Source organism: Cheilinus undulatus, linkage group 10, assembly GCF_018320785.1.
Source record: "Cheilinus undulatus linkage group 10, ASM1832078v1, whole genome shotgun sequence".
Lineage (NCBI taxonomy): Eukaryota > Metazoa > Chordata > Actinopteri > Labriformes > Labridae > Cheilinus > Cheilinus undulatus.
In genome coordinates this window covers 27839895-27851181 of record NC_054874.1, presented here as the reverse complement: position 1 = coordinate 27851181, position 11287 = coordinate 27839895, and the positions used below count along the sequence as shown (strand labels likewise).

General features: G+C 38.2%; 1 protein-coding gene across 1 annotated transcript; it reads right to left on the bottom strand.

The window, feature by feature from the left end:
• Positions 1-45: 45 nt before the first annotated feature.
• On the bottom strand, positions 46-11166 carry ints10 (integrator complex subunit 10). Its single transcript, XM_041797516.1, has 17 exons — positions 10720-11166; positions 10521-10588; positions 10333-10436; positions 7939-8078; positions 7765-7846; positions 7534-7674; positions 7222-7396; positions 5667-5836; positions 5423-5562; positions 5112-5265; positions 4860-4942; positions 4474-4629; positions 3649-3757; positions 2407-2486; positions 2119-2281; positions 1513-1606; positions 46-693 (listed from the first exon to the last, which is right to left on the bottom strand). The coding sequence occupies exons 1-17, from the start codon at positions 10846-10848 to the stop codon at positions 537-539; spliced, it is 2145 nt and encodes a 714-aa protein (XP_041653450.1). The 5' UTR covers positions 10849-11166; the 3' UTR covers positions 46-536.
• Positions 11167-11287: the final 121 nt, after the last annotated feature.

The window sequence follows — 11287 nt, the reverse complement described above, 5'->3', positions numbered from 1 at the left end:
TGTATGGAGGGGGAAACTCTGTACATGTACCTTTTCAAGTATTTTATCTCTTACAATAAGTATTTGATTTTGAACTATGTGTAATCTTTAACTATGATTTCAAAAGAAACTCATTATTGTAGTTTGTTTGTAATCAAGAAATCTCAAGTTTTGTACATCATTTAGAGGACATTTAATTGAATAAACCAACAATTTCATAAGCTTTTACCAAAAACATTAAACTCTACCAAATATTATCAAAATGAAGTTGATTCTTTTGTCAGTAGTCCCACAAAATGCCAAAAAATGATTTTACCATGCCAAAAGTGGCTGTGTGCTTTGTAAAGAGAGAACTACACATAAAGTAAAACTACATAAGTTTTTGTTTGAATTCTACCGAAAGAAAAATCTGTTTTTAAGGCTCATACAAGTCAAGTGTTGGATGATGAAGATGAAGACAAAAGATCTAGAAATGGATGGTGTTTAAAAAAAGCAGCTGTTGGCATTTAAGTCAGTTTAGCTGTGCCTGGGTTTGATGGTTTCAAAGTCACAAATTGTCAGGGCAGAGACTGGATGATGATAATTTTCTCATTGATGCAAAAACGATGAAGCACGCTGAACAGGTTCTCTCCACACCTCGACACCTGCCTCTCCATGGCCAGACGGAAATCTTCCTTCACTCCTTTTGTGATTCCTCGAGTCACTGTGTGGTGTCTGGAAATTAAGAAAAAAATAAACACATAAACACAAAGATATGGGCAATCAGGCACGTATATAAAACTGAGCAGTATGAAAGTTATGAGAACAAAATGGCACTCTTGCATATCAAATATAAACCAGCAAGTCACTGTAACATGACAACAGTTTCATCACCATCATCATAAAGACAAACCACACAAAACATGAATGAAATGAGATCAAGTGTTATGAAAAGGCAGAAAACTAAACTGACAGCACAAAAAGACCAACATCATCGGCAGTAACAACAACACTGATGACCACAGAAAGACGAGCGATGGCTCAAAGAAACAAACGCCAACAGGAAATCAAAGAACGACTAACTCTTGATGTAAAATGCCGGGCCCAAATCAAAACTGGGGGAGGAATGACAAGCCTTGAGGTAGGGAATGAAGGAAGGGTGGCTGGTGTTGAGGGGGGAATGGGACTGTTGGAGGAGGGGCCTGGGGTACCTGTCCATCGTCTGCACCCCTTGTAGCAGAAGGGTATTTAACTCCACCCCCAGGGCGGGACTAGGGTTCCTGAGGGACAGCAACATTCAACAACTCTCCGTCAGTAAGGGTGCATTGAACTTTACTTTTACAGCAATGAATGAAGGGGTTTAAAGGAGGTTTATTTTAACCCCTTCTCTTTCGTATGCCCTCTCCTTTACAGCAGTTCAAAGTACAATTTTCCCCACAGGCCATGTCGACTTAAATCATCAATAACTGTGCTGTTCTCTTTAAAAACAGGAACAAAACGGGAGTGTGCAGAGTCACGATGCATACTCAATTATTTTTGATGACAAGCTCTTACTTGATGAGCATCCCCTGATTGGGCAGCAGCTCCAGCTGAATCCTTCCCCCTTCTGGGGTACGCAGGTATGCAAACTCCTCCAGCATGTCAATGTCTGATAAAAATCATGGGGTCATGGAAAATATCGTCCACCAAATGAGAGTCAAGACAAAGAAAACATAAAGGAACATGTCTCTGTGTATTCTATTCTTAGTCATTATCAACTGACATATTCTAAGTGACAATCACTAACAAACAGGCTCTTTACAAACATTTAAAACATGCAGCAGTTAGATTGTGCCCCATGTACAGATGCAGCAGCTCCTTTCCTGCATATCACTGCCCTCTCTGTTCCTGATTCTCCTCTCTATCTGCTGTAAAATAAAGACATAAAAGCCTCCAAACAAATCATTGAAAAAACAATTAAAATACCTGACAGGTGCTCCAGTAAACACTAAGACCTTTTTGAAGCTTCAACATGCAGTCATTAATTTACAACACTTAATCAAGTGCACTACTTTTTAATATGCATGCTACACTTCTATAACTGGATTAGTAGATACAGACTAAAATACTGTCTCACTTCACAGCTGTACAGCTGAGTGGGTAGCTACAATTAAAGGATACTGGTGACATAGTTGAAGAAATTTTCGTACTGGAAGCTGCCTTGCTGACAGATCTTATCAACTGCTTTCAAAAACAGCAGCTCGCCCTGAGGCCAGTCATGCTGAAGGAGCACAACCACATGACCAAGGGACAGGTCATCACGGTTGTCTGTGAAGGCACGGAGCTGAACAAATGAAAAAGAAAAAGTGATAAGTTATAAAAGATGAAGTTTTCAAATGTAAAGGCAAAAATGATCAACACAAGAGTAGTTGTCTTATCTAAGATTCACCAACTTCTACAGTAGCCTACCTTAAAGCAGGCCAGCATCAGCTGGAGACAGAAAGGTAGCACAGCTTTGCTGGTGCAAGGCAGAAGTCTCAGGTCATTACCTGGATATGACAAAGTGAGAGAGAGGGAAATTGTTCTAATCAACAGTGTCAATAATAAAGGCAGTTTTAACAAAGGTTTGTGCTTCTAGTTCATATTTAACAAAAAAACTAAACCATTGGGGACCCAAAGTTTCCACGTGGTGTTGATAATCGTGACTTTACAAAACTTTGGTGTCGAGCCAAAACCTTGTATGTCCCTTATTTTACAACTTTAATTTCTTAACATAAATCAGTGCTGTTGGTCACCGTTTACATGCTTCAGTCAGTTTTAACCAAATTAAAAGCAATAAAAGTGTCGAAAAGACGCTCACTATGACCATTCAGTGCTAAAATTAACTTCAAAATCGTCACTTTTAAGGAAATGAGAAAAAGTGCTGTATTTTTGAAACATGAGGTTTTAGCTGAACGCCAGTGAAAAGAAAGATAGAAAGACTTTGGTACGTCAGGTCTCAACTTCTGTGTTCATTTTGTCAACTAAAACATACAAACCTTTCTCCACGAGGAAGATGAGACAAAGACTAGCTAAAGGGGACTAATTTTCATTGACTACAACTAAAGTAAAACTCTGAAGAGTTAAAATGACTCAAATGTGTCTATTCTAGGAGATGGAAAATAGAGAAGCTATAATCTCTATATGGGAAACACCAGTTACTTTTAGCTTCTTTGTAACAGACTGAAGTTGCACAATGTAATTTGGATTGTCCCAATCAAATAAATTTAATTTAAAAAAAAATCAAGAATATAAATAGAATAGAATATAAAGACTAAAACTAAGATCACATAATACAGCTTAATATGTAGCTGCCAAAATAACATTAATCTACTTAAGCATATACTGTTTACTAGGAATGCAGAGATTAATGGGTTCAATGGGATATCGTCAATATAAGTCCTCCTGAAAAACATCAAATCAGCAGCAAATTATGTGAACTGATGTCAGGGCTATGTCGCTGGTGTCCACTGCACCTAACTGTCTAACTGAAGAGATTTGCACAGGACAAACACTGTTTTTTTTTATAGTCAACTGTGAGAACAACAGTTGGTTTGAAGGACACTTACACCAATGGAAGCAATAAAAAACATTGGTATAAGCATCAGTAGTGAAACATCTGTATTGGTATTTTTCCTGATTACAAACTGTCTGTGCATCTCTAGTGTTTACCTTTCCTTGTTTTGGTCTTGACTCTTCCTTGATCATCTTGGCACTTTGTTGGTTCTTGGTTTGGAGGCACCAGCCCACTGACCACATCCAGCAGTTTCTCACAGGCCATCTAAATAATGGATTCACAACAATGTTAGTACAGTGTATTATGTGTGTATGCAGGGCAAGGTATTCCACATAAATATACAGACAACAACAAAAAAAAATTCTCACTGTGGGAAAGCAGAAATATCAAATTAAAGCTTTAAAAAAAATAGGAAAACAAACCATTAAAACAAACAAACATGCTTTAGGAAACAGTGCTTTAAAAATTCACAATAATTGTACTTCAATAAATCTGGATGATTTCACTGATTATTAAGTTAAATGTTGTAAACAATGCACTGTCATACACAACTGGAAACACATTTTTGTAAAACTAAAAATATGATCTGCAGTTGTGTTTCTCTAAAATTGACTGAAACTTTAACGCCCTCTGCAGGTTAGTTGATGTTAGTAAAATATTTTCAGGGCACAGCCCAACAAGTAAATAGTGTCGTTTTTATAAGCATCAACCTAAACAAATGTTATAATATTTTAAAGCAAAACAGCAATCAGAATTTCAAAAAATATATTAATAGATGTGTAACTACATTGCAGGGACTGTAAGTTTAAATCTAACAGAGAGAGAGATTAAAACCCAAAACAAACAACATAAATAAAATAAAAAAAACAAAATAAAAAAATGGGACGGGGAAATTAAGTGAGTTGCAACATGTGTTTGTTTATCCATGGTTGACACACAGCTCCGAGCAGGTTGGTTTATGTGTTTTTTTGTGTGTTTACCCTGTGCTCTCCCAGAGCGTAGTGGCAGGAGGCCTGCTGGATGAGGGCCCTGTGGTGCTCCAGGCTGGCCTGACCTGAGGGGCTCTGTTGCCCAGGCTGAGGCTGCTGCACTGCAGCCATCTGGTGCAGACTGGAGAGGGCTTTACGGTACTGTCCCTGGAGACACCCATAATCAGCATTTGGTCACACACAACTTAACAATAATATGAAAAAAATACTAGGAAAATGAATTATATAATGCATTAATTCTTTAAAAATTGTGCTTGACACAGCTCTTTGCTGTCTCTTGAGTTACAACATTTAAAATGGGCCAAAGTTTAATGTAAAAAAGACAAAATGGTATCGACTGACTTTTCACAAAGAAATGAAACATAAACACTTCTTGCCTGATATATGATCATGTCTGTGAGGAATATTCTGAACCACAGCCAGCTGTCCGTCTTCCAAGAGGCACAGATCTTCTTGAACTCTGGAAAAGTGCATTTATTCATTCAAATGATTACAATGTTGCCCCTTATTATTTATTCTTACAAAGAAATTAATTAAAAACAATAACATGATTTGTTTTGAAGCTAGTATAGGATTGACTGAATCCTGTGTTAGTGTTAAAAAAGCAAATATGAAGAGAAGGTAGTAACCTGTTTCTAAACCATCGTGAGAGTGAAGAAGGTCCCAGCTTTCCCTCGCCGTGCGAAAGCTGTCCAAAGTCTCAGACCAGTTCGGCATCTCAGTTTTGTTCACTAAAATGTGTCGACCTCGACCTTTTCCCAAACCTTCCTCATCATCTGAGCTCTAAGGTCACATGGACTTAGAAAGTAAATTTTCAGAAAAAACACTAACACACTAGAGTAAAAATACATTTTTTGAACACTAACATGAAAACACACACTAAAGCAAATGCAGGTCGGAAAATCGCAGTGATTTCTGTCCTGAGTGAATCTGTCCTCACCATTGTCTTTTCTCTTCCATCAGCCAGCTTGCGTTTCTTATGAGCATGTTTAGCAGCTCCTCTTTCCACCTCCATTTCATTATACACTGAACTCAAATCCTCAACAAGAATCCATGGCCCCGAACTCAGCACATTCACACCTGCCAAACACGAACACATCATTGGTTGGCATTACCTTTCATTTTGAGAACAACAGGATGTACAGGCAGGGCGATAATGTGAAAGCCCATAGTTGGAGTCTGACCCTGGAACAGTGATGGCTGTACAGTTGAGACATAGAGGAAGGCGCTACGGAAGAGAACGAGCGCAGCACAGATGACTACTTGGCTGCAGCAGCGGGATCTTGTGTCTCCTTCTAGACCAGGAAGGTAGCGACAGAGCTCCTTTACTCTCTGAAGCATGTCTATGTAACTCCTAGATCAGAAACACAATCACAAATAATGATTAGCATTTTAAATGCATTAAATAAAATTATCTTCCTGTATGTCTCATTGTTACAAACCTCTCATAGCACAATGACACCATCATTAGCACATAAATCAGTCATGGTCAATATAATATGGCCTTTCTGACACAAAAAAACCCAAAAAAATCCTTATTGTCAAAGTGAAAACAGATTTCCACAAATTAATGTCAATTATACAAAAATATGCAAAGTAAAATAAGTGCTTGCAAAAATATTCATCTCCTTTAAAGTGGCTGGCCTAATTCAACAAAGTTCAGCCAATTGGTGCTAGTAGTCTCACAGTTAGTGAAATGGGGGTCATCTGAGTGCAGTGAATGAGTCGCAGGTGGTCACAGTGTAAAGATACCTGTTTCTGGAAGGTTCAACCACTGCTTAGTATATTTGTTAGTAGTCCTGGCTACTATTACACCATGAAGACAAAATAACACTCCAATCAACTCAGAGAAAAGGATACTTGAATTATGAGTTGGGGGATGGATACAAAAACATTTCCAAGGCACCAAACATGCCCCAGAGTTCAGTTAAATCCACCATCGAGAAATAGAAGGAATATGTTGCATGTGTAAATCTGCCTAACTCAGGCCGTCCTCATAAACTTGAGTGACCGTGAAACAAGGAGACTAGTGAGAAAGGCCACCACGACACCTATGACTCCTCTGAAGGCATTCCAAGCTTCAGCAGCTGAGATGGGAGAGACTTTGCAACTATTGCCCAGGTTCTTCACCAGTCAAAGCTTACTGGGAGAGTGGCAAAGAGAAAGCCACTGCTGAAGAAAACTCATTTGAAATCTCAAATCTGTAATAGAGTTCACCAAAAGGCATGTAGTAGATCGAGTAGTCGGTATCCATGGATCCATGGTCAAGTGGAAGAAAGGCCTTCGGTCTGATGAGACCAAAATTGTGCTTTTTGACTATCAAACAAGACGCTGTGTTTGGCAGACACCAAACTATGCACATTATGACAAACCCACCATTCCCACTATGAAGCATGGTGGTGGCAGCATCATGCTGTGGGGAGGCTTCTCGGCAGCCGGCCCTAGAAGGCTACACTTGTTACAACGGATTTACTTGTTCACAAATGAAGCTTCTAATAGCCTCAATCTATGTGTGGGAAACACTTTCACAGATAGTAAAAGTCAAATGTATTGACTTTTTGCATTGGAATAAAAACTGAATTCAAGATAAATCCCAAAGAGTCATCCCCGATTACACTGTATGAATTTAATCAATGTTGACTTAATTTACAATTATTTGTTTTACTAAAGTTACAATAACTGAACATTAAAAAACCTCTTTAACAGCCCTGGAAGACTGACGGGTTTATAGTAGCTTACCTCTGTCCCTTGTCTCCCTGCCACTCACAGCGGGCTCCAACCACAGAGAGGATATCCAACAGTCTCTCCCATGGTTCTGTTACCACTGATGACTTCTCTGACAAGCCGTCAATCACATATCGCTGGGAACCACGGGACATGGTGGGTGACTTCAGGGAACCTCCCTCTTGGGACCCTTAACATGAGTATTTGTAAAAGCAGTTACAGGTTTGCAAGAAACAGGACAGTGTGACCATAAACCATTCTGAGGAAAAAAAGGAAAACCGAGGTTTTAAGCATTATTTAAGGGGTTAGCACAAACAGGAGCTTTACCTTGTATCTGAACATCAGGTGAGGGACCACGGGTAACATAGCCAATGTAGAATTCAGCTGCTTTCAGCATATACTTCTGCATTAGGCTGGCTGGCAGGCGCATATCCATGTTGTTAATGATCAAGGGAAGGACATCACACACTGTAGTAAGGTGGAAAAGAGTTTAAGACATAAAATCTAGCTTCTGTTCAAAATAGTAATAAGCTTTTTTCTTTTTTTTTTTTTTTTTACCAAAGAGTTTTCTAAAGCAGTTAACAGGAGTCTCCACATTCTCTGATGCCTCAGCCTCCAACAAGGTTTCTCCTAGATTTACCTAATAAACACAGCAGACAGTTAGCAGTGATTGTTCTAGCTCTACTATCCCAGGTTCAACTGTCAAAACTCGTGTTATATATTAGTATGTACCCCATGTTGGACCACTGATTCTGGAAAGCGCTTAAGAAGGAGAAGCAGCATCTCTGCCTTCTCCAGTGTGTTGAAACACTGCTCTGTGGCTTTCAGTAGCATTTCACACTGCACACGGCCAGGAAGTGTCTCAAAAAGCCCTGGGAAACACACACATACAGGAAAAAGGCATTACAAAACACACTATCGTTGCTCCCCAGTACTTGCCCAATGCTTCTATATCACTTTCCTGTCAGTAGGGATATTGTTATATGCAGAGACGATAACGGGACATAGGCAGAAAAAAACATGAAACAAGTTTAAGGTTCACATCAGACTTAATTTTGGGAGCTTTTGTAAATTCAGTCCTAGTCTTTGGATTAAAATATATAAACATATAATTTGGATTTTTCGGCATATTTATCACACTTAAATGTTTCAGATCATCAAACCAATCTTAATATCTCACAAAGACAACTCAAGTTAATGCAATATTGCAGTTTCTAAATGATCAATTTATTTATTTAGGGGAAAAAATCCAAACCTATCTGGCCCTATGTGAAAAAGTAATTGCCCCCTACCCCCTTGTTAAATCATGAGTTACTATAAAAAATAAAAATCTCCATGTGGTTGATATTTTACTGTGCATGCAAAGAGTCAATGTCCATCAAACTAGACAGAGCCTTCTCCATAGCCGGCCCTTCCTTTTGGAACTCACTCCTAACTCACATTCAAAGTTGCACGGACCTACCCACATTCAAATCACAACTCAAAACACACCTCTTTAGACAAGCTTTTAATGTGTGATTTTGATCTTTTTTTGTCTTTTTCTGTTTGTCTGTTTGTTTTTGTTTTGTGTTGACTTTGCCTACTTTTAATGGTGCTCTTCATGTGATTTATCTTGTTCTGCATTGTACAGTGTCTTTAAGTTTTTATGAAAAGCGCTTTATAAATAAAATGTATTTTATTAACTGTGATGAACCACAGTTCTTGGAAAGCTGAGTTCAATTTCACTGGCCACACCCAGGCCTGATTACTGCCAAATCTGTCGAATCAAGAAATCACTTAAATAGAAGCTGTCAGACAAAGTGAAGAAGGCTACAAGATCTCAAAAAGAAACACATCATGACATGATCCAAAGAAATTCAAGAGCAAATGAGACAAAGTGATTGAAATCTATCAGTCTGGAAAAGGTTACAAAGCCTTTTGAAAGGTTTTGGGACTCCAGCGAACCAGAAACATCTTGATGACCCCAACATTGCAATTGTAATTTCTTATTCGATTATTTCTTAAGGCTCTTATCTTTTTTATTTTTCAACAAATTTTATCCAACACAATGTTAGACAGATCAACTAGAGCTGAACTATTTTGAAAAAAAATCTACTTGTGATCATTTTCACTTGTATTACAAATTCAGTATGAACTGCTGCATTAAAGGGAGTGACCATTTCTATGTCATTCTCATTTTGATTAAGAAAAAACTACAAAAATGAGAAAAGTAGACTTGAATACTATAAGCCTTGATTATTATGTTCGATCTTATTAAATAAGGCTGCTTGTTGAAATAGAGTGGCAGGTAAGGCTGGGCAATTAATCGCAAATTAGATTAAATTGCAATATGGCCTGCTGCAATTTGCCTGCTGCAAATCGCAGAGGTGCAATATTTCTTTAACTTGAAATGTGTCAAAATACCAGTTATATTAATCAATTTTTTGCAGCTGCAGAGATTTTATGCACATTATGCAAACATTCAAGTGTGAATTTTCTTGTAATGGTTTATAAAAATCCTTCTTTTTTTGTTTTATGTATGTTTTTCTTAATCAAAGTGAGTGACATAAAAATGATAATTTACTTAAACAAAGCAAATGACATCACATTTGCAATATGAGCAAAACTAGTGAGCTCATTCTATCTAAAACTGATGAAGCCTAGCAGTACTTCATGAAAGTTATACCCCAGCTGCGATCAGCTGGTAGCCACCTTCACCTCCTCCACCCCAGCTGCCCCTTTTATAACTTAAATTTTGTTGCACCCCCATATTTAGATTCATGCTACTATGGATTTATTGCTTCGGAAATAATTTCATAGTTTCAGTACACATGGTGTTATTTTGAATTATTTGTTGCCTGAATTTATCAAAAAAACGCACAAGATCAACCCAAGAATAACCGCATATTAAATTGCAATTGCAATATTTGGTGAAAAGAAATTAGATTATTTTTGCAAATAGTTCAGCCCTAGTGGCTGGTAAAATAATGTTTGTAGCTGGTAGATTTTTCAATCCTCCAGCCACTGTGGAAGGTAGTGTGCACTCAAAACTTTTAATTATGTTTTTCAGTCAATGTCCCTTTTGGGGCTCCAACATATTGTATACTTCAGGTCTGTGTACAAATAGATTGGTCAAAATTCCCTTACCTCGTAAGAACTGTGCATGTTTGTCCTGAGAGTCACTACGCAGGGCAGCAGTGATGACACTTATCTCCCTCCAAACAATGGGCTGATCTGGAAAGTTTATGAACCTAAATAATACAAAAATCAGCTGTCAGCTCAGACTCAGCAAGTGACACAAAGGTATTACCACAGACTGCATCAAAAAAACTCACATGTCATACAGCAGCCTTCCTGCAGAAGCTGTCCTCTCTGCATTGCGTTCAATGATGAACATTTCATACTGGAAAACACAGAAAATGTATCGATACACTTACAACAAAAGACTCGCAAATCCCACGATATAATTCTGAAAAGCTCCATGGTGAGAAATGCCTGGTTCTCCGTTAATAGTATGCAGGATGCTTGTGTTACCTGTATGTTGAAGTCTGCAGGGTAAAGAGTTCTTGCTGTTATGAGCCAGGCTTTTGCCGCACAAGGATCATCCGAAACCAGCTCTCGGGCTCTCTTCACCAGAAACTCACAGTCTTTTTGCGCCGACATTTTACCGGACCTGATCTTTCAGAATAAACGCACCAGACTAAAAAATAACACTGAATAGGATGTTCTGTGCAAAATCTGGGAAATCAGCTAGCAACACGGCTAGCTACTGAGCTTTGGTCATGTCGCCTTTGGTTGCCATCTCTGCCAATGATATACGGAACACTATATTCTGATTTCTAATTATATTGCAAACGTATGACAAAATTCAAAAATTAGATACACTAATTCCCATTAAATATTTCAACGAAAAGCGAACCATTTTTCCCCCGACACACTCCAATTACGTTATTTACGTCACTTCGGTGTCGTAAAACTAAACTCCAACCGACTTTACGACATAAACTCAAGCACTAACTGCTTCGCTCATCGCACAAATACAACAAGAACACGAAAAAAAAATAATTATTTTTCTTAGATTTCAAAGCTTCTGCAATGATTC

What these genes read in the sequence shown, in the direction of transcription:
- ints10 (XM_041797516.1), bottom strand. Translation starts at nt 10,848, where the DNA reads ATGTCGGCGCAAAAAGACTGTGAGTTTCTGGTGAAGAGAGCCCGAGAG. An exon ending in CTGCAGACTTCAACATACAG is followed by an intron (nt 10,589 to 10,719) that starts GTAACACAAGCA and finishes TGTGTTTTCCAG; the next exon opens with TATGAAATGTTCATCATTGA. An exon ending in CAGGGAGACAAGGGACAGAG is followed by an intron (nt 5,837 to 7,221) that starts GTAAGCTACTAT and finishes TTTCTGATCTAG; the next exon opens with GAGTTACATAGACATGCTTC.